Source organism: Hyperolius riggenbachi, chromosome 10 (genome assembly GCF_040937935.1).
Source record: "Hyperolius riggenbachi isolate aHypRig1 chromosome 10, aHypRig1.pri, whole genome shotgun sequence".
In the NCBI taxonomy this organism is placed as follows: Eukaryota; Metazoa; Chordata; class Amphibia; order Anura; family Hyperoliidae; genus Hyperolius; species Hyperolius riggenbachi.
This window is the reverse complement of record NC_090655.1, coordinates 166198309-166222403: the sequence shown is the minus strand read 5'-3', so window position 1 is coordinate 166222403 and position 24095 is coordinate 166198309. Positions and strand designations below refer to the sequence as shown.

The following is a 24095-nucleotide window of genomic DNA, read 5'->3' as shown; positions in this document are numbered from 1 at the left end:
CATCTGAAAGACTATTAAGAAACTTAACAAAAGGGAACAACAAATATGTGTAAAGGACTTCTAGTATTTCTTAGTTAGACCATCTGGGAGAGGGCTTTTACCATTAGGGACAGAGTTTAGAACTTCCAAGAGCTCATCAGTTGTAAAAGGACTATCTAATCCTTTACAGCATTTGTCTGTCAGGGTAGGCATCTTATCCCTCTGTAAATAAGCCTTAATATTTATCCTCAGACCTACATCTGCAGTACCAGTGTCCAATCCAGCAATATCACATGAGGCATAATAAGACCTGAAGATCTCTGCAATTTTTTGGGAATGAACCTCCATACCTCCTTTTACATCCCTGATTTGATGAATAAATGTGTTTTCCCTCCGTTTCGCTATAGATCTTGGATGAATAGAAAGGTTAGGGATAAAATGAAGAGGAAAAAGAATGCCTATAAGGTCCTAAAACAGGAGGGGACTGAGGCTGCACTAAGCAATTATAAGGAGTGCAATAAAAATTGTAAAAAAGAAATTAGGCTGGCAAAGATCGAAGCTGAAAATCAAATCGCCAGGGATATCAAATCTAACCCAAAAAAGTTTTACAAGTACATCAACTCTAAAAAAAGAAAGGTTGACTGTATAGGAATCCTAAAGGATGAGGGTGGGAACTCAATGGTGGATGACCAAGGAAAGGCAGAGTTATTAAATGCTTTCTTTGCTTCTGTCTTCACAAAGGAAACAGCACTGTTGCAAATTACAGAGGCAGAAGAGTCTCAATCTTCTAACTGTAATATTAAATACTTAACGCAGGAAGAAGTAAAGGCAAGACTAAATAAATTAAAAATAGACAAGGCACCTGGCCCGGATGGCATGCATCCTCGGGTCCTAAGAGAATTAAGTTCAGTTATAGCTAAGCCCCTTTATCTTATCTTTTGTGACTCTCTTGCAACTAGCAGAGTCCCAGTGGATTGGCGTACAGCCCACGTTTTCCCATTATTTAAGAAGGGCAAAAAATCTGATCCAGGAAATTATAGACCTGTAAGCTTAACATCAGTTGTATGCAAACTATTTGAGGGGTTACTAAGAGATACTATACATGACTTCATAGTAGAAAATAATCTTATTTCTCAGCATCAACATGGGTTTACTAAAGACAGGTCCTGTTTGACTAACATGCTCAGCTTTTATGAGGTAGTGAATGCTAATATGGATATTGGGAATGCTGTAGATGTGATATACTTGGACTTTGCAAAGGCCTTCGACACTGTTCCCCACAGAAGTCTGGTGCAAAAGTTGAGGATGCAAGGACTGGGGAAGAGTTTGTGTGCATGGATAGGGAACTGGCTAATGGACAGAAAACAAAGAGTTGTGGTCAATGGATCGTACTCAAAATGGGAGACTGTTAGCAGTGGGGTCCCACAGGGGTCTGTACTGGGTCCAGTGCTCTTCAATTTATTGATTAATGACCTAGTAGATGCAGTAGTGAGCAATGTTGCTATTTTTGCAGATGATACAAAATTGTGCAGAATCATCAACTCTCAGGAAGATAGTGTCATATTGCAACAGGATCTGGATAGGATGGCTATATGAGCACATACATGGCAGATAAAATTCAATGTTGACAAATGTAAAGTCATGCATTTTGGTCGTACCAATGATCTAGCACCATACAAAATAAATGGGATACAGTTGGGAACATCAAGCTTGGAGAAGGACTTAGGAGTACTCATCGACAACAAGTTAAATAATCATACTCAATGCCAAACCGCTGTAGCTAAAGCGAACAAAATTTTGGGATGCATTAAAAGGGAAATAAAAACTCGAGATGCTAGCATAATATTGCCCCTGTTTAACTCTCTAGTAAGGCCACATCTAGAATATGGAATTCAGTTCTGGGCACCACATTACACAAAAGATATTGCAGTTTTAGAGCAGGTGCAGAGATGAGCTACAAAATTGATACGTGGGATGGAAGGTCTCGCTTACCAAGAAAGGTTAGATAAACTGGGTTTATTTAGTCTAGAGAAAAGACGCCTTAGAGGAGATCTAATTAACATGTATAAATACATCAGAGGGCAATATAATAGCTTGGCGGATGAGCTTTTTGTCCCTAGGCCTTCTCAAAGGACTAGAGGACATGAGCTGCGCATGGAGGAAAAACGTTTTAGCCATTTATTTAGGAAAGGGTTCTTTACAGTAAGAGTGATTAAGATGTGGAATGCATTGCCACAGGAAGTCGTTATGGCAAACTCTATACCTGCATTTAAAGGGGGCTTAGATGCTTTCCTTGCGTTGAAAGACATCCATGGCTACAATTACTAGGTTATGCCTAATGATGTTGATCCAGGGATTTTATCTGATTGCCATCTGGAGTCAGGAAGGAATTTTTCCCTTTTGGGGCTATATGGACCATGCCTTGTGGGGTTTTTTTCGCCTTCCTCTGGATCAACAGGGGTATGTGGGGGACGGGCTGGAGTTGTACTTTGTACTGGTTGAACTCGATGGACGTATGTCTTTTTTCAACCAAAATAACTATGTAACTATTTAACTGTTTCCCACACTTATTTCCATACTCATAAGCTCAAACTATTCACTGCCTCTGTAGTTGTTTAACCTTATTGTCCATAGCCTTCAAGAGCTTTGCCTGTGCTTCTTTAACCAATTTTCTCCCTTCCTCAGTTTTGCCTGTCTGAAACTGTCCCTCTAGAACCTGCAGATTATCCAAAAGAGATTGAATCCAATCCCTCTTTTTCCTAGCCCCTAGTGCAATTTACTGTACCCTAATCACTGCCTTGTGACTTTCCCAGATCATACCCCATGAGACCTCATCAGTATCATTTTCTCTAAAGAAATGTCTTAGCTTTTTACATAATTTCTGCATTTATCTCCATGTCATTGAATCCTTATTTGATGACATGGAGATAAACTCTGAAGACTCAATCAGACGTTAGTGCCATTGGCCCCTAGGCATACCTCTCAACTCTAGCTCAAGCCACACAGCAGAGTGGTCAGAAATAGTTAAAGGTTCAATAGAAGTCTTTTTTAAGGCCCCAAGAAAATATCGATCCACGTAAAGCCTATCAATTTGAGTATAGATGCTATGGACATGGGGAAAGTATGAGTCATCTTTATCCACAGGATGCATATAGCGCCAAACATCTACTAAGTGGGCTTGCTTAAGCAATTGAGAAAACCTGGTCACCATTGACATAGGTATCGTTGTCCTACCCATACAAGAATCCATGGAGGGGTTACTGACAATATTATGATTTCCTCCCAATATAGGACAACCCTCTCTAAAGGTTTGTAATGTATTGAGAACTCTGGAGAGAAAGTGAACCTGTCTGACATTTGGTATATTCACCAGGGTGTACTTTTGCCCCGTACATTCTCCCTTAAGCATTATATACCGGCCTAATGTAACGGTTAATGCCATTACTCAGGTGGCTGATTATTGGTGATCTGCGGAATCACCAAGAATACAGTCACTATACTCGATTATGTGTGATCCGCAGAATCACCAATAATACCAGTATAGCAAGAATGAGAGCAGAGCGTAAGTGTGTGTCTGGTACCACCGTAACACTAATGGTTTTACAGGACCTTACCACAGGAGTTGGTAAGGAACACTCAGGACACCAACAGAACAGACTAGACACAAGGCCCCCTAGTGGGGCTGGAAGATACAGACAGAGAAATACGGTACTAACGGTCACCTGTGGAGCAGGTCATTCAGACTTGACTGCAGTCTAAGAGATACAAATAACACGGCTCTAATGGTCACCTGTGGAGCAGGTGATTCAGACCTTACTGCAGTCTAAGAGATACAAATAACATGGCTCTAATGGTCACCTGTGGAGCAGGTGATTCAGACCTTACTGCAGTCTAAGACATACAAATAACACGGCTCTAATGGTCACCTGAGCGAGTGTAAGTGTTAAGGTGCGAACAGTAATACTTTTGGGACCAGCCCTGAAAGACAGGTGCAAGAGCAGATAGGAATACTGCTCAGCAACAAGTTCCTTCCGTAGTCTGGACTCTCCACGGGGAGGAGTCAGACAGGGAGAGGGAAGGACAGAACGTGAGTGACACCAATGGAGGAAGTGTCACTGACAGATCTGCGAACTATCTCCTAACAGGAGAGATAGTTCTCGAGCTCAGACAAGCCAGGTCGTAAACACACGGACAGATACAGTACAGATTCAGAAGGCAGAAGCGGAGTCTAGTAAACAGGCAGGGTTCGGCAACAGGGTATCAGATATATCGGGGTACAGAATCAGGAGGCAGATGCAGAGTCTAAGGGTAAGCCGGTGTTCGGCAACAGAGTATCAGAATAGCAAGGTACAGGATCAGAGTTCAGAAGAATAGTCAGACAAGCAGAAGGTCATAACAGATAATACATTATAATTTCCTAACGCTAAGGTGTGAGATCCGTGGCCGTCAACACCTTTGGAACTATGCTAGAACACAGATACAGACAATTAGTACTTTAAGCTATCAACAGAATCTGGCTAAGTGTGGATCCCCGGCTCCGGCCGGTTCTAGCGCAATTTGGGATCTAACTCTGGTAGGGTTGCCACCTTTATGGTGAAAAAATACCGGCTTGTGGGTGTGGCCTGAGGGGTGTGGTCTAAAAGTGGGAGTGGTGTGTCACGGACTTTTTAAAGGACAACTGACCTGAGAAGGATATGGAGGCTGCCATAATTTATTTACTTTGAAGCAACACAAATTTCCTGGCTGTCCTGCTGATCCTCTACCTCTAATAGTTTTAGCCACAGCCCCTGAACAAGCATGCAGATCAGAGTTTTCTGACTAATGCTGGGTACACGCGATACATTTTTCCACTCGATTTTTCAACCCGTTCGTTTTATCCGCTCAATTCTCCACTCGATTCTCTTATCTTCCGCTTGTTTTTCTTATCTTTTTCCAATCACTTCTATGACAAATAGAATCGATCAGAAGGAATATCGGACATGACAGGAATTATCTATCAGATCCATCTATCGAGCGGAAAAATGTATTGTGCATACCCAGCATAGAAGTGTGACAAGATTAGCTGCAAGCTTGTGTCGGGTGTTTGATGCAGACACTACTAATGCCAGAAAGCTCAGCTGGACAGCCAGGCAACTGGCTTTGTTTTAAAGGAAATCAATATGCCATCCTCCTTATCCCTCTCTCAGGTCACTTGACCTTTAATGCTTGGTACACACTATACAATTTTTCCAACAGGTCCGATCTGATTTCCGATAGATTTTCTGTTCACTTCTATGGAAAATCTACCGGAAATCAGAACAGAAATAGTAAATCTGACAGTAAATCAGTCAGAAAATTGTTTAGTATGTACCTAGCATTAGGCTCAATCTGGGTCTCATAGAGGCAGCATTAATGGGTGTATTTATACTTACCTGGGGAGCTTCCTCCAGCCCTATGAGGTGTGGGGGCTCCCTAGCCAGCTGTTTCATTCACTTGATATGCTCCCCCTGGTAATATCTGGCTGGCCGCGCTCTTGTGTGCCATGCATCTACCTATGTAGTGCTCCTGCAGCGGGTAGCATTACACACATGTGCGGTAGTGGCTGGGTTGCGTATATGCAGATGCGCATGACTGGTTGTGACTGACCAGATTACCGGGGGATATCAAGTGAACGGAGAGGCTGCAAGTGAGCCCACACACTTCATGGGGCTGGAAAAAGCCCCAGGTAAGTATAAATACACCTATTATATCAGGTACACTTTAACCTCCTTGCGACCGACTAACGCTGATGGGCAGTCGCAAGGTGGCTCCCCCAGGACCGTCTAATGCCGGCTGGCAACAAGTCCTGGGGGAGGAGCGGAGTTACGAGATCAGTTGCCTGCAGGCGGCAGCCTGTTTCACATAAAAAAAAAATAAAATTGTTTATTTACATGTACAGCCCTGCGATCTACCGCAGCGCTGTACGGGGGACAGCTCTGTAACTGAGCTGTCCCCTTGAGTGTGCCACAAGAAGATCCCTCTCATAGGCTGATGCCTATGAGAGGTGATCAGCTCTGATTGGCTCTCCGGTGGGAAGGGAGGGTGGGTGAATCATTTAAAATACGTGATTTTATTTAAAAAAAAAAAAAATCTCAGCAGCAATCAGATGCCACCAACAGAAAGCTCTGTTGGTAGCAACAAAAGGGGGCAAGATTTAATTGCGTGCTAAGTTGTATGGCCCTGCAGCAAGCTGCAGTGGCCTGAATTTTAAAAAATAACATCCTGTGCCCGCGCAGCCACTCACCGATGCTCCGGCCCCGCCTCCAGTTCACTTCCGTAATTTGAAGCTTTTAAGTCGCAAAACTACTGTGCCTGCGCAGGCTTCTCTTTACCCCCACTGACATCCCCGGGAGCATACTGCGCAGGCCGTACAGGCGACAGTGGCAATTTCCAGAAGTAACCGGCGGCAGGGACTGGAGCATTGGTGAGTGGCTGCGTGAGCACAGGATGTCTGCGGGGGTTCATTAGAAGCCCCAGGTAAGTTCAACTCTTTTTCCCCTTTGCCCCACAGTACTACTTTAAGCAGTTAAGAGAAGGGTGGGTCAGGTCTATCAGGGACAGGTGGGGGAGGGGAGGGGGGGGCAGGGTTATGGCAGGACAACTAGTGCAGAAGAAGCGTGGAGGTGTATTGCCCATGCTTGCTATGGGGTTAAGGGAGGGGGGGTTACACTGAAGGGGGGGATGCAGTTTTTCATACATACACCCACATGCTCTATGTACATACATACATGCTCTGTATACATACATACATATATGCATACATACAAACATACTATATATAGACGTACATACATACACACATTCTCTCTCTCTATACACATGCAGATCACATCACACACACACACACACTATATACTAACACACATGCTCTGTATACAGTACATACACACATACTCTATATACATACATACATGCTCTATATATACACGCAGATCACATCACACACTATATACATACACACACATGCTCTGTATACAGTACACATACTCAATATACATACATACATACATACATACATACATACATACATACACGCAGATCACAACACACACACACTATATACTTTACATACACACACCTGCTTTGTATACACACAGATCCCAGAGACACACACACACTATATGCATACACATCACGTCACACACGTCATACATGTACACACACTGCATCCATACACACACAGCAGTGACAGCACCTCTCCTATAGCAGCAGCATCTCCTGGCACTCACAGCTTCAGCTCCACGTGTCTGACTGTATCTCTCTCCTCTCTGGCCGTCCTCAGTCTGCGGGAGGAGGAGGGGGAGGAGCTGCACATTCCTCTCCTCCACACTGAAGTCAATCAGTGTAATCAGCTCCGCAGTGACAGGAAGCTGTGCAATCACAAAGGAGGAAGGGGGAGAGCAGGCTGTAGCCTCATCTAAGTTAGAAAAGAATTATTATAACAGACCTGGCATTTCCCCCTCTGTGGAATAGTCCAAATTACCGGGCAGATACATTGCCGGTAAAAACATTTTTCCGGCAGCGGCTTTTTAATTGATTTAACGGCTGGGCCGGGGAGATACCGGCCAGGTGGCAACCCTAAACTCTGGCCTGAGTGCTGACACACAAGCGTTCACGACGACAGACAAAGACAGAGTAACAACTCCAGGTTTAAATACTGACAGCAGATTCAAGCAGCCCCGCCCGAGGGGCTGAACCAACCTGCAAGGAAGATTGACAGGTGGAAGTCAGCTGACCACAAAGTCAGCTGATCTGTCTCCTCTGCCCATAAAGGTCCTTTAGCTCCATGTAAAGGTCCTTTTGCTCCATGCGCAGGCGTGTGGACCCAAGCTGCTGCAACAGAGATCCCCGTCCCAGCTGAGTCGGGAAGCGACACCTGGGATGGCTTGGCCAGAGAGGTGACATCAGGTGTGAAAGCAGCTGCGCTGCTTTCCACCACAGAGGTAACGTTTAAGATCGTTACACCTAAATAATCAATTAGAGCGTCAGTTATTTGGATAGGACAATCTTTGCTCAATGCTATCGCCACCCGTCTAGTCCTGCGAATCGGGGAAGATCCCAGGAACCATCTATCAAATTTCCTCTTAAAAAGGTGAGGAGGATAATCCTTTTTAAAGTAAGTATCTTGCAACAACAGTACCTGCGGGCAGAGATTTTTAATTTCTAACCACAACTTATTTCTTTTGGAGGAAAACTTCAGGCCTCTGGCATTATAGGACAAGACTCTTAAGTTATTCGGGGACATCTGTAAATATCAAGTTCAGCTAATATGATTTGTTAGGGGTATGAATAATTATGGGCAGCACTGTATATATGGTATAGCAACATAATATATTAAAAACCTTTAACCACTTCAGCCTTCAGTGTATTCTCATCTTATGCATCTGAGTAATTTTCACATTTTAGTGCTACTCCCATTCATTCGCCAATAACTTTATCACTACTCATCACATCTATATGATCTGTATCTTGGTTTTTTTGTGTGTTTTGTTTCTTGTTTTTGCATTGTACCCTAGCAATAATTACAAGCCCTCAGTTACAAAAATAACAATAATATACCCTTATGGCATACATATTAAAAAAGATGAGTCCCCTAAGGTAACGATTTATGTATTCTGTTTCCAATTCTGTCCCTTTGTTTTATTTTTACAAGCTTTTTATTTTGGTACTGAATATATGAAAAAAATATTGCTTTTGATTCAGTTTCTGACTAAAAATAATACATAAGGCATATGCCTCAACCCCCCAAAAAACTAAAATTTATTCTAGAACTTGTAGCAGTTAAAAAGATACCCCAAATATGTAATCTGCTAACTATCTGGGCATCTAGCATGCCATTAAAGGGAACCTGAAGCCAGAGGGATAGGAGGCTGACCTATTTATTTTGTTTTAAACAATACACATTGCCTGGCTGTCCTGCTGGCCCTCTGCCTTGAATACTTTTAGCCATAATCCCTGATCAAGCATACAGACCAGATGTCTCTGACAAAAATCTGACAAGATTAACTGCATGCTTGTTTCAGGTATGTGATTCAGACACTACTCCAGCCAAAGAGATCAGCAGGGCTGCCAGGCAATTAGTACTAATTAAAAGTAAATACATATGTCAGCCTCCATATCCCTCTCATTTTAAAGGATAACTGAACTGAGAGGGATATGAAGGCTGCCATATTTGTTTCCTGTTAAGCAATACCAGTTGCCTGGCTGTCCTGCTGATCCTCTGCCTCTAATATGTTTAGCTATAGACCCTGAACAAACATGCAGTAGATCAGGCGTTTCTGACATTCCTATCAGAACTGTCAAGATTAGCTGCATGAATGTTTCTGATGTTATTCACTACTGCAGCCAAATAGACCAACAGGGCTGCCAGGCAACTGGTATTGTTTAAAAGGAAATACATATGACAGACTCCATGTTGTTCTCACTTCAGTTGCCCTTTAACAACTAAGTGTCCTTGTGGCTTTGGACAGGCCAATTTTTTCCACAAAGTACTTTCGTGCCATACTTTGTTTGCATAGCTCCAGAAGAGTCTGAAAAAGGCCACAAATGTCACCATTATGGAAAGCTAACAACCAGGGCTATTCAAAAGTGGGTGCTTTGTAAGCTATTATTTTTTATGTGACAGGGGTTCAAGCTCCAAGACACATCAAAATGTATTCTACAACTCATTATGATTCAAATTAAGATGCACAGAAATTCATTATTTTCAAGGTGCACCTATGGCTTTTTTTTTTAAAGCTTTTTTTTTTTGCACTAATTGTTACAGCGCCATTTTTTGTTTGCATTTCCCCAGAAGAGTCAGGACTAGAGATGTCCACAAACAGTTCCCGAACCGTTCGCAGGCAAACATCTCCCCCTGTACTACTTCCGGGTCACTATGACCCGGAGTAGTACGCCTGCGCTGGCCCGGCGGCGCGTGTCCTAGATCGCGCGCCTGTTGCCAGGAACTTTCTGCGCATGTGCGTGTGTGACGTCATGAGTGACGTCACGCTCATGCGCACAGAGTGCCCGGCAACAGGCGCGCAATCAAAGATGCACAGGCGTACTACTCCGGGTCATAGCGACCCGGAAGTAGTACAGGGGGGAGATGGCTGCTCTCATTGCAGCTAGAGGTTCACCTGCGAACGGTTCAGGCCATCTCTAGTCAGGACATCAGAAAAAGGCCACAAATGTCACCAATGTGGAAAGCTAGAAACCAAGGCTATTCAAAGTGGGTATCATGTAAGCTACTGACTAGTGTTATTTTGCTGAAACTTTCCCAAGTTTGATCATAAAGAAAGAAAATTATATTTTCTTTCATGATGGATTGAATTTGTCCATACCTATTTTTTATGTGACAGTGGCCCCAGCTATAAAGCACATCAACATACATTCTACAACTCAATAATATAATTAAAATGAGGTCACATATAGATAATTTGATAAAGTGGATGCGCAGCAATCCATTATTCTCAAGGTGTGCCTATGGCTTTTTTGCAGTTCTTTAGGATAGGGACTGGTTAGTGTTAGGAGTAGGTGCTGGTGGGTGGGTGGTTAGGGTTAGGAGTAATTGAAGGGTAGTTAGGGTAAGGCATAGTTAGCAGAAAGTTCAGGTGAGAGTTAGGGTATGGTGGGGGATAGCAGAATATTGGTTAAATTACCGATATTCTACTGGTAGCAGTAGGGTATTGTACCGTGTTAGCCATCAGTAAAAGCAATAGTGGATATTAGAATATTGGTAAAATTACCGATATTCTATTACCATTATTTCATGATGACTATTACCATTGCACAAATTTTTCCTGTTTATGCTTAACGTAAATTTTCCCCTATCTATGCCTAACCCCAGCCATCCCACACAGACTTCTAACACTAATTCTCCCTAATCTATACCTAACACTAATGGGTGCCGCCATAGGCACCCATGTAAGATGCCACTAATAGCAGCTATAACCAGGGCCGGATTTGTACTTTCCAGTGCCCTAGGCCTGCTGTCACCAAGCGCCCCCCCCGCCATCACCACCACCAAAAAACATTCTGTCCAACTATCTGACTAGCGATCACTGGTTTGAATGGGCTCATTTCAGTTGTGCTGCTGTGCCCCTCATTGAACAAAGAATCAGTGGATGCTCTGTCCTCTCACGATGGAAATTTGCGCTCCTACTCGAATGTGCACAGCAGCCGATAGTGTTCTGGGAATGCATACTTAAGAAATGACGCTGATGTATGACCGGTACTCGTCAAGAATGCATAACACTGTACCAGCCTCAGTTGCTGTGCACATCTGGGCAGGAGCAGGAAATTACAGGGAGTGCGAGTGGCCAGAGCATGCGCTGCTTCTTTGTTCTCTGTGCGACTGGCTGCAGTCAGAGCCACAAACAGGTGGCAGGCAGTGCAATGGAGAGAAGCTCATTCAAAACAGAGGACAGGTAAGTAGCAAACATCCTTTCAAGACCTACTTTGGATGTTTGGTTGTAATTAGTGGACCTGAACTCAGAACTTCCTCTCTGCTCTAAAAGATACTCAGCAACATAATAACCTTTAAAGAAAAAACATGTCTTTGTTACAGCTGATAAAAATCCTGCAATAAATAGACAGTGTGTCTAATTCCTACTTTCATGGAAGCAGACATATTAACATCTTGTGCTTTAAAATAAGCTTATATGCTGTGGCAGTCAGGTGACACAGGGAAGATATCAAATTTGTGATTAGACACAGATGTGGAAGAATTCGAAAGGCTCTCTAAATACATACATGGTGCATTTCTCTGCATGTTTTCCTTCTGTCCTGTGCAAGAGTTCAGCTCCACTTTAAAGCATCTGAATGACATTTATTTATATTTGCTGAAAAATCTATGTATCTCTTTTGAATGCTGAATGTACATATGGTGGTGTGCTTTAACATACTGACAGTATACAGGAACAAAGTCTGAAGAAGGTTTATTAGCAGAACGATTACTCTTTTTCTTTTAAGCCAATAAATGGTATCATCCTGATTCAAAACTCTCTGCTTTTGCTGATGGCTAAGATAGTGCAATGCTACAGGTTAGTAGGATGCCAAACCATGCACACTAGCATAGAGGTAGTAACAGCTCAGGTGACAGTGACAGTTTAGCAATGAAAGGGAAGCATACAGCATTTTTATTCCAGGCTGCAGCAGTTCTCATAGATGGTCAGAGCTGAAGGACAGAAAATGAGTCAGGAAAGAGTTAACTTAAGCAGAGACGAGATCACTGGCTAGGAAGAAAAAAAAAGCAATAAATTAGGCCTAGATAAGAAAGTGTAATTTACAACTGCTGGGGTCAGTGTCACAGCTGTAAAAAAGAAGGCAAAGAAACTAGCAGAAATGTTTGTGAATTCCTGCATTAGAACTCAGCGGAACTTAGTTTTATCTGCTTTGTAATGTAAATCCCTGGTATTTCTCACATACACTTGTACTGTATGCCGATCATATAGATAACTGAATCATCAGGTGACAGTTATGATTGATCCTCATTGTTATAACACATCAGGAAGTGAGAGGTGCAGGGATTGGGGAACTCTGGAATTCATCTATTAGTGCAGAGCAGGGCGCTGGCTGGCTGCGCTGCGGGAACAGGGGAGATGATTTACTTTGACATATGACCTCTTCTCTCTCCAAGTCATGCCGCCCTTCTGATCTTATCTGATTTTATCGCCCTAGGCCATGGCCTTTTGTGGCCTTTGCAGAAATCCGGGCCTGGCTATAACAGTAAATTAGGGCACCGAGACAACCTACTACAGAAATTGCAGCTATTTTTATATTTATAGAATCTATATAACAGCAGTTTCTGTAGTGGGCAGTCCCGTCAGTGGGTGATTTTGGATCCCAAGTTTACTGTTATAGCCATTTTACATGGGTGCCTATGGCGGCAATTTAAGAACGCGCACTATGCCCAAATTTAGGTGATCCTTCACAGCAGTTCCTGCCACCTCAGAACACTGATGTGAGGTAACAGAAAACTGCTGTGAGGCACAGTGAGATAGAGGCCACACTTGTGTCTGTGGAAAACACTGGCGCTTTCCCATGGTTAATTTTCCACGTCCTTTTTGCATTGTTGTGCATGCGTTATCAATCATAGACTGCCGGCACCTGCTTGCAGTCTATGAGAATTGAATGCATGTTACGATTTCATGTGGCAGAGAATAATTATTTTTTATGGCCACTTAAAGAAAACCAGAGATGTAATAGAAAAAAGTTTTATACATACTTGGGGCATCGTCCAGCCCTATGCCAGTGGATCGCTCCTACGCCGCCGTCCTCACTCTTCTCCAGCTCCAGTAACAGGTCCTGTAAGTTCTGTCAGACGCGGCCAGTCTGCGCAAGAACAGTGTGCCTTCTACATATCTCTGTGGCGGCCGTCGGGACCACATGATCCCTTGCATTGATCGGTGCAGCAGCGGCCATGTGTGTGTACGTGTGTACGCGTGATAATTTGCAGCATCTTTTTTTTGGGACGTATCTACTACATCCTGAAGACTTGAGAAGCCTCCTTTTTGGGCATCGGAGATATGTCCAAAGGGCTTAAGTAGTTAAAGTGGACGTGAACTCTTGCACAGGACTGAAGAAATACATAGAGAAATGCACCATGTATGTATTTACAGAGTTTAGCCTATTTAATTCCCCCTCATTTGCCTCTAATTACAAATTGTAATCTGATCTCCTCCCTGCATCACATGAGTGCCTATGGTAGATAAGGCCATTTGAAAGTTCGTTTTAGTTCAGATCCACTTTAACCACTATTTGGTGCATGATTATTTTATAATAGTGTATGTTCTGATTAAACCTATGAATGCTGAAATCATTCAGTCATAAATACTTGAACGCATATAGTATAGCTATATTGTCCTTTATAACTTTAATGTATCACTTTGAAAAGACTGGATATACATACCTGAACAAGGACACGGTGACACAACTTGGCATGCACTAAAGATTTTGCTACCCAGCGGGCAGCATAGGCAGCAGATCGGTCCACTTTAGTGTAATCTTTCCCTGAAAAGGCTCCACCACCATGGGCACCCCATCCGCCATATGTGTCGACTATGATCTTCCTGCCAGTAACACCAGCATCACCCTATAATGTGTGATATAGTAAAATGTATAAGAAAACACCAATTACAGTACTATAATATGTAGTAAAGATTGGCTTTTCATCAGTAATTTTACTGTGGTCAGAAAATCTGTGAATGGTGACAATTATTGTATGTGTGTATGTAGATTAGCTTGGTGTAATTGCCTTCTTAAAACAGAAGGAAATTTGCAATAATTCAGTTATAAGTGAACATTTGTGGTTACCCACAATGCACTACCACTAAATATGCAAATTATCCCTTTTCGCCCTTGTAAGCCAAGCAAGCATCCAGAACCGCTGGTGTATAGCAAGCTTATAGCTTTTAGTTTTACACAGCCATATCAAACCCACATGGATGCTTGCTTGGCTTACAAGGGCAAAAAGGGATAATTTGCATATTTAGTGGTAGTGCATTGTGGGCAACCACAAATGTTCACTTATAACTGAATTATTGCAAATTTTCTTCTGTTTTAAGAAGGCAATTACACCAAGCTTTGCTTTTTTAGTAGGAGGGCTTTTTGGTTCCTTTTATCCCCCTATACATTCCTAGTAGTTTGGGTCACCCTGAGCTCCTTGGTTACTCTGTTGTACTCGTCCAAGCCCTATTTCATACAGCCTTATCAATTACTGTCATGTACTGATGAGGACCAAAAGTCTAAAACAGGCTGTCTACATGTGGGTTTGATATGGCTGTGTAAAACTAAAAGCTATAAGCTTGCTATACACCAGCGGTTCTGGATGCTTGCTTGGCTTACAAGGGTGAAAAGGGATAATTTGCATATTTAGTGGTAGAGCATTGTGGGTAACCACAAATGTTCACTTATAACTGAATTATTGCAAATTTCCTTCTGTTTTAAGAAGGCAATTACACCAAGCTTTGCTTTTTCAGTAGGAGGGCTTTTTGGTTCCTTTTATCCCCCTATACATTCCTAGTAGTATGTAGATTAAGAATTACATTACCTGTTTTAGTTGCAACTATTGCCAATATTAATGGCTAGCAATAGTCTTAATGCATACAATTATTTAGACACATTATTCATTTGCAAAAAATGACTAGTGTGAAAGTTATCTACCTGCAGTGATGTCGCTTGCACCCTTAGTCTGTAGGCAACAAACGTGCGTGTATGACAAGTGCACATGTTAGATGCAGAGGCTGCATTTGCAAGTTGCTTGGTAATGATGCTGTGGTGGCACTTGTTGTGTGCACACTCTGTGTAAATACTGTATATGGTCTTTTGCAATATGCTTTTTTGAGTAGTAATATTCTGTGATTTGGGATTTTTCTCTTCATTATCACAATGCTTGACTAAATATAAGGGTGAGATTTGTTGGAGAATATTATAACTTGACTGTTTTTGTATGTAATTATAAGATCTGTGTATGCTTTTATGTGTACTCATGGAGATTTGGGCTTGTAAAACATTCCTCTAAAGAAGTGACCATCTAGGGTGGGAGGAAATGCAGCTAGGCATCAGGGCTAATTAAAGTGCACCTGAACTTGCACAGGACAGAAGGAAAACATAGAGAAATGCACTCTGTATGTATTTAGAGAGTTAAGCCTGTCTAATTCCCCCTCATCTGTATCTGATCACAAGTTGTAATCTGATCTCTCCTCTGTGTCAGCTGACTGCCATGGCAGATAAGCTCATTTGAAAGCACAGGATGTTAACAATGTGTTTGCTTCCATGAAAGCAGGACGTAAAAAACACTGCAGATTTATTGTAGGATTTGTATCAGCTGTAACAAAAATGTTTTACTTTAAAGGTTATTATGCTTAGGCGTATCTTTTAGAGCAGAGAGGAAGTTCTAAGTTCAGGTCCACTTTAAAGAGAACCTGAACTCAAAACATCCTCTCTGCTCTAACAGATATGCAACAGCATAATAACCTTTAAACAAAAACTTTTTTTGTTACAGCTGATACAAATCCGAAAATAAATCTGCACTGTTTCTACTTCCAGATTCATGGAAGCAGACGTATCGTTAACATCCTGTGTTTTGAAATTAGCTTATCTCCCATCACTGCCATGCCAGTCATGTGGCACAGAAGAGAGATCAAATTACAACTTGTGATTAGACAAAAATGAGGGGGAATAAAAGGCTAAACTCTCTAAATACATACAAAGTGCATTTCTCTATGTTTTTCCTCTGTCCTGTGCAAGAGTTCAGGTTCATTTTAAGATTTGCTGAACCCCCCCCCCCCCACAATTTACAACACTTACAATAGCTTTTAAGACTTGGATTACAGTGGAGCCTTTGGTTTTCATTAAATTATTTTTTTTTTACATTTAACTGAGGCAATATATTTGGGGTATTAATGTACAGGGGTACATTAGTACCCCAAATCTATTGCCTCCTGTAAGGGAACAAATATGTGGAAGGGCTCCTTTATTTTTAGTTATACCTCCTCCTTAGTACTGGAATTTAGAATGAGCCCCTTGTCCTTGATATTGGACAGGGGTACTAAAATTATTGTAAATGTGCTACTCCTATCCTGTGGTTTACTAAAACCCAGACTGGCATATATCCAGCCCCTACTGAACTCTGCTACCTGCATCATCCACCTCTCCTCCCGTTCATCTAATGCAGCCCTTCTCTGCTAATATCACCATTGGCTACTCAAATGATACAATTATAAAAATTACCCAGTTTAAACTCATAAAGCTCTACATAAGTTGTCACCTTCTTATGTTTCCTCACTAATCTCCAGATACCATCCCACTGAAACCTTTGCTCCTCCCTGGAGACCCCCTTGTCCTCTAGCTTCTCTCACAAGCATCACCTCTCATTGGGAACACTCTCCCACAGCCAGTCCATCATGCTCTGAACCTGGAAACCTTCATAAAAACGTAAACACTGTTCAGACAAGTCTATGATTTCATATAGGTAGCATTGGAGGTGTACTTTCTCATCCTCTAACTCCTGAGCCCCCTTCCATAATGTATCCAACTCACTACTCTCTAGACTAGGCCTGGGCAAACTTTGCACGGCCCGGGACACATTCTGCGGACCGCGTGCCGCATTCCTAACATGCCTGGCCTACTCCTCTCTCCTTCCCCCCTTCCTCCCTGCTGAGTCGCGAGCGGGCAATTAGCGGAGGTTAACTCATCTACATAGCGCTTCCTGAATTGCGTCTTCATAGTAACAGGCCATCACGTGACATACCACAGGCTGGCATCCAGCATGTAATACGCTGGATGCCAGCTCCTCCGCTTGAAACCCCCACCACATGGGGACTTTGGAAGTCTCCGGGAGCCAAATACTCCTGAAGACAGGCGGCTCCATACAGCGGTGTGCTGCGCCTTTAAGCAGCAACACCATGACCTCTGTGGGTTCAACGAACCTGCATTTTGTTAGGAGGTCTGGGATTGGGTGCGTTTGAATGTAGTGAGCGGGGGGAGGAGTTTAGCAGCATTAAGCAGAGGGAGGGGGCAAGGTAACATTAGTTACCTCAGTTCTGCAGTGAGAGTGAAGGTCTGATCACTCTTACTGTGTTAGGTAGGCACAAACGGGAGAATGGAGGAGCGGGAGTTGGCGGATATGATCTGCCGCATCAGGGAAGAGGCATCTGCGCGGGGCAAAGGGTGGCAAGACGTCCTTGCAGCGGGACCTTTGCACCTGCCGACAGCAGGGATCCATCCCACCCACGCAGCCGCCCCGGGGGCAGAGCGAGGTATCGCCAACAGCGGGGGCGGCTGGCGTGAGCACATGCGGCACCCCTCCGGCGGCAGCAACAGGGAACAGGCCCTCCAGGCTTAAGAGGGCAACAGAGCGGCAGTCCCCTTCCCCATCTCCGGCTCGCACCCGCTGATTACGTGCGGCCGAGAGCTCGTCCAAGACCTCCAAGTAGGGGAAGAAGAAGGCCTCAGCCGGCACACGAGGCGGCAGAACCGTGAGTACTCCTGGGGCGGGGGACAGGGGAGGTATAAGTCAGAGTCCTGGGGCAGCAAGCAGTCGAGGGATAGCAGCACCACCAAGCGAGAGGGCAGGGAGGGGGGCCCCGGAGGTGCAGCTAGCAGCAGAGTCAGATCCTGGGGGGGGGGGGGGGGGTCAGGACTCAGGACAACAGCTCCCAGCCAGCGTCACAGGGGGTTAGTGCAAGGCCCAGCTGGGCGCAACCTGCCATGTATTTACCCCGCAGGGCAGCCGAGTGGCCTGAATAATCCACCCTTTGGAGTAGGCACATGGCCAGTGGCTCCCAATTTCCCAGGGTGGGGCGGACCTGGGGTAACCCCTGGACCTCCTGCAGAGGCTAGTCAGCAGATGCAGGGCACCAGTATGGGATGGCAAGGTGCCCCATTTGGGGCACCGGGTTGGGGCGGCCTGGCTTTTTGGCCACAAGCGGGAGCCTTGGGTCCGGGTGGGTGGCACCTCAACATGTACCCAGGGGGAATTCTTTGGCCAGGTACTCGTCCTGCTTTCTCTCCTCAGACCACGGCCGGATCTGGCCATGAGAGAGATGGGACCTCTTCAGCACTGCCAGCCGGGCCACCACAGGACAGGGCATCCAGAGGATCTGCAGGAGGATCGTCGAGAGCAAGAGACACAGATGGCAAGAGTGATACACCTGCGCATCTTCAGGGTGAGTCTGAATCCATTGCACAGCATGCTATTGGGGGGTTTGTTCAAGCAAGGGAAGCAAGGGTGGGTGACGATAGTGGCCCGATGAGAATTTTTGTGGATGAGGTTAGATCGCTTTTGGGTCATTTTGAAAACGAGGGGGGACAGGGGACTGTGGATGTGTCGCAGGTTTGGGCTCCGCGGGCTGCCGGGGAAAGAGCAGTGGCAGCAGCGGCCGGGGTTGCAACAGGGTCGGAGATGAAAACGGTAGAAGGTGAGTTGGGGGGATCGTCTATGGAGGTGGTGGTGGCAGACAAAGGAAAAGACAAGAGGACGCCCATTTCAGATTTTGCCAAGGGACATGCTTACACTTGTTTTGAGGGGCCATTGGGGGGTCATCTGAAAGCTGAAGTGAAGGAGAAGATATGGAAAAGGGAGTATGTTGATATTTTTACGTTGCTGCCCCTTGAGGGATTCAACATAGAGCGTTGGGTGAAAGGGAAGGAGCATAGGAAGGAGGAGGACGAGGACCGGCGGCGTCACAGGCCAATTCCCAGAACATTTGGGGCTTTTACCATTATGGGAAGTGTGATAGGCGAAAAATCCCCAGAGACGTGTACTCCTCTGTTTTGCTATTTGGATACGATTTGGGAGGCTCACAGAATGTATGGGGGTCTGGCCTGGTTGAGATATAATGAACAGTTCAGACAATGTCGGTGTCGGTATCATAAGGATATCAGGATTTGGTTGAGGGCGATGAATGCAAAGGGGGGACTGTACGTAACCACCGGTAGTACGTAGTCGTTTCAGAGTAGCGCCTCCTCTGCAGGTGCAGGGGCCCCCAGCTCAAATAAAAATGGGGTGTGCTGGGCCTTTAACGAGGACCAATGTAAGTGGGGTGCGACATGTAAACTTAAGCACGAGTGCTCCTTCTGTGCCGGTACGCATTCTGCCGCCAGATGTTTTAAAAAGAGCAAGGGAGGGAGTTTCAAAAGGTTTGGGGAAGGTGCTGGAAAAAGGGATGACGCCGGTGAGAATCGTGGCGATGGAACCTTGGCTCGATCGCTATGAGGATCGCAACGTGGCTACGTTACTAAGGGAGGGTTTTCGGTCGGTTTCACTATCCCTTCTACAGCCCAGGTCAAGCCCATAAAGAAGAGAAACCTAAAGTCGGCCAGGTTACATCCATAGGTGAATCGGGAAAAATTGGGGAAGGAAGTGTAATTGGGAAGGATGGCTGGCTCTTTTGAGACCCCTCCATTAAAAGATCTGATTGTGTCCCCGCTAGGGCTAGTTCCAAAAAAGGAGGTGGGGAAGTTTAGGCTTATTCATCATTTGTCATTCCCGAAAGGGGATTTGGTGAATGATGGGATAGCCAAGGAATTGTCCTCAGTCAGCTACACGCTTTTTGACAAGGCGCTGGGCATGGTGTGGGAAGCAGGGGAAGGAGCACTCATGGCAAATATCGACATTGAATCCGCGTTTAGGCTGCTTCCGGTTCACCCGGAGAGCATGAGGTTACTAGGCTGCTATTTCGACGGGGGTTTTTACGTTGATAGGTCTTTGCCCATGGGTTGCTCCATTTCCTGTGCGTATTTTGAAATGTTCAATTCCTTTTTAGAGTGGATAATAAAAGAGCGCACTGGGTTCTCTGCTATTACTCATTACCTGGACGATTTTTTCTGGGTCAGGCCCACAGGTTCGCGTTTATGTAAAGTGATTTTAAGAAAGGTGGGGAGCATTTTTCAAGAATTCGGTGTTCCCATTACAGAGGAAAAAACAGAGGGCCCCTGTTCGGTGTTGAAGTACTTAGGCATAGAGATAGACTCCGTGAAAAAGATGTGTAAACTGCCGGATGACAAATTACAGGCTTTAATTTTGTGTGTGATGCGGGCTAAAGGAGCCAGGAAGATAACGTTAAGGGAAATGCAATCGTTATTGGGAAAACGTAATTTTGCATGTAAGGTGATTCCCATGGGGCGCATAATTTAGGAGGCTATCTTTGGCAACCAGTGGGGTAGCGGAGCCTCACCATTTCATTCGGCTACATAAAGAGCATAAGGAGGACTTACAGGTCTAGTTGGAATTCCTTATGCAATTTAATGGTTTGTCTTACTGGCTGGAGTCAACAGCAAGCATTGAGCAGCTGGAATTCTTTACCGATGCGGCTGGCTCAGGAGGGTTCGGTGCTTACTTTGCAGGGAGATGGTGCACAGAGTCATGGTCAGTGGAGTGGTTGGGTGATGAGATATTAAAACCGTACGTTTTTGGAGATGTTCCTGGTGGTGGTGGCGGTGGAATTGTGGGGGGGATCATTGAGGAGTTGGTCTGTTTTATTTCGGTCGGACAACATGGCAGTAGTTTGCGCAATTAATTCACTGTTGTCTGCTTCCCAGACAGTGATACAGTTGCTGCGTCGTTTGGTGCTTGCATGCTTGAAGTTGAATGTGTTGTTTAAAGCACAACATATCCCGGGCGTTTGTAACGATATTGCAGACGCTTTATCTCGTTCACAGTGGTCACGGTTCCGGAAGTTGGCGACGGGCGCCATGGCAACTGGAGAGAAGTGCCCAGCCGGATTGTGGTCCCTCAAATAGGGCACCTATGGGAGTGGATAAAGCAGTCAGTGGCCCCTGCTACATGGAATGCTTATGGTAAGGTGTGGACTCGTTGGTTTGAGTGGCAGGACGAATTACATTTTCAGGACACCAAGGAGGGCAGGCGGGATCTTGTGGATGGTAGGGCAATGGTTGGAGCAGGGGGTTTCACCCTCTGTTATCGATAAAAATTTGTCAGCATTAGCCTTCCTAGCTAAATTGTTAGGCTGGGATGACTTCACAAAAAATTTTGGGGGTTCGCTTTTGCGGAAGTTCGATTCGCCCCATAATGCTCTATTGAGCAAAACTTTGACCCTCCATATCGCTGTCAGCAGACATATTATTGCCAAACACACTTCTCTCACTCCTCCAAGCAAGGTCCTTATATCATTTGACTCAGTTGTCTGCCTACACTAATTAGTTATGGGACAGCTGCTACACACTCTGCTAGGGAGATTTTAATTAGCCTCTTGTGGGTCTCCCTCCTCCCTCCTACCCTTCTACCTATTCCCTCCTCCCTCCTACTGGAGGGAGGATGGTCTCTTTTGCCAGGGAATTATACTATTTTAAAAACCAGTATACATCATACCATGGCTGGGAATCAAACCCAGCTCTCACTGTGTGGTGGGCAAGTCACCCTAACCACTGTACCACTACAGTAGTAAGTGAAGCTGGCCTAAAAATTACCATTTATGCTCAATGCAATAGAAACAGGTTGCTTACAGGGAACCTTAACTGAGAGTGATATGGATGTTTCCTGTAAACAATACCAGTTGCCTGGCAGTCCAGCTGATCTTTGTGACTGCAATAGTGGCTAAATCACACCCTGAAACAGGCATGCAGCTAATCCAGTCTGACTTCAGTCAGAGCACCTGATCTGCATGCTTGTTCAGGGGCTGTGGCTAAAAGTATTAGAGACACAGGACACAGGCTAATTAAAATCTCCCTAGCAGAGTGTGTAGCAGCTGTCCCATAACTAATTAGTGTAGGCAGACAACTGAGTCAAATGATATAAGGACCTTGCTTGGAGGAGGAAGGGTGGGTGGGTGGACCTTGCTTGGAGGAGGAAGGGTGGGTGGGTGGGCCCTGCAGCAGTGATGTGTATTTCACTCAATCTGGTGTGCCTCCAGGTATTAGAGCTCTTGAAACATGTTTTCTATCATTTTTCTAGCCAGGAGAATTTTTTAAAATTTTCAAAGTTCGCCTCCCCATTGAAGTCTATTGCGGTTCGCGAACTTTTTGCGAACCGAACCTTTCGCGGAGGTTCGCGAACAGGATTCGTGAACCGAAAATCGGAGGTTCGCGACATCTCTACTCGGGGGGTCTGAAAGTGGACGAAGTATGTTTGAAGGAGGGTGTTTTGGTAGTATTGATTCGGTCATCAAAAACTGATCAGGCGGGTAAAGGGGTGTGGCTGGACCTACACCTTTTGCAAGGTTGTGAAACATGCCCAGTATCGGTATGGAGGAATTACATGAGTTTGCAGCCCCAGTCCGGGGCGCAGCTGCTGGTGCATGAGGATGGCTCATCATTGTCAACATTCCAGTTTCAGGCAGTGTTGAAGCAATGTTTAGGAGGAATGGGTTTGAGCAAAGAGGATTATGGGCGCACTCTTTTCGAATAGGAGCGGCTATGGAGGCGGCGAAATTAGGGATGCCAGGGGAAATGATACAACGGATTGGGAGGTGGCAATCAAACCGCTACCGTTTGTATGTGCGCCGGCATATGGTCCAAATCTGCCAGTTTATGGGAATGGGTGTTCTCTTATGCTGACAATGGGTTGCAAATATATTTAGATAACACAAAAAAGGGTTTATTGACTAAGGGGAGGGGTTATGTTACATAAGTTGGTGGTAACTTTTTGATTTTTCAGTTCGACAGGCCTGCACCTGCTGGCTCCTGGGACATTCCTATATTTACTGGGCTGAGCAGAGGGCCTTGATCCGACGCAGCGGCTCAAAACTGGGATTTGCAAGCAGCAATGATGTGATTCTGAGATGGGAAGGGGTGAGAGGTCTTCAATGGTCAGAGATGCTCGGGTTGTTTTATAGGAAATTACAGAGGGAGGTGGCTCCAAACGTAGTGGTTTTGCATGCGTGCGGCAATGACCTCGGGCTTGTCCCGATGAGATTGCTGATCAAAGATATGATGTCCGACATCAACACAGCCCACGTTTTCCCATTATTTAAGAAGGGCAAAAAATCTGATCCAGGAAATTATAGACCTGTAAGCTTAACATCAGTTGTATGCAAACTATTTGAGGGGTTACTAAGAGATACTATACATGACTTCATAATAGAAAATAATCTTATATCTCAGCATCAACATGGGTTTACTAAAGACAGGTCCTGTTTGACTAACATGCTCAGCTTTTATGAGGTAGTGAATGCTAATATGGATATTGGGAATGCTGTAGATGTGATATACTTGGACTTTGCAAAGGCCTTCGACACTGTTCCCCACAAAAGTCTGGTGCAAAAGTTGAGGATGCAAGGACTATGGAAGAGTCTGTGTGCATGGATAGGGAACTGGCTAATGGACAGAAAACAAAGAGTTGTGGTCAATGGATCGTACTCAAAATGGGAGACTGTTAGCAGTGGGGTCCCACAGGGGTCTGTACTAGGTCCAGTGCTCTTCAATTTATTGATTAATGACCTAGTAGATGCAGTAGTGAGCAATGTTGCTATTTTTGCAGATGAAACAAAATTGTGCAGAATCATCAACTCTCAGGAAGATAGTGTCATATTGCAACAGGATCTGGATAGGATGGCTATATGGGCACATAAATGGCAGATGAAATTCAATGTTGAAAAATGTAAAGTCATGCATTTTGGTCGTACCAATGGTCTAGCACCATACATAATAAATGGGAT

General features: G+C 44.6%; 1 protein-coding gene across 2 annotated transcripts in view; it reads right to left on the bottom strand.

Moving 5' to 3' along the window:
• The window catches only part of MAT1A (methionine adenosyltransferase 1A), an 821556-nt gene that overhangs the window by 253152 nt on the left and 544309 nt on the right, over window positions 1-24095 (bottom strand). For both annotated transcript variants that reach the window (XM_068257871.1, XM_068257870.1), the window contains exon 7: window positions 13889-14071. In XM_068257871.1, the coding sequence (XP_068113972.1) occupies window positions 13889-14071 (183 nt within the window). The remainder of the gene's footprint in view (window positions 1-13888; window positions 14072-24095) is intronic.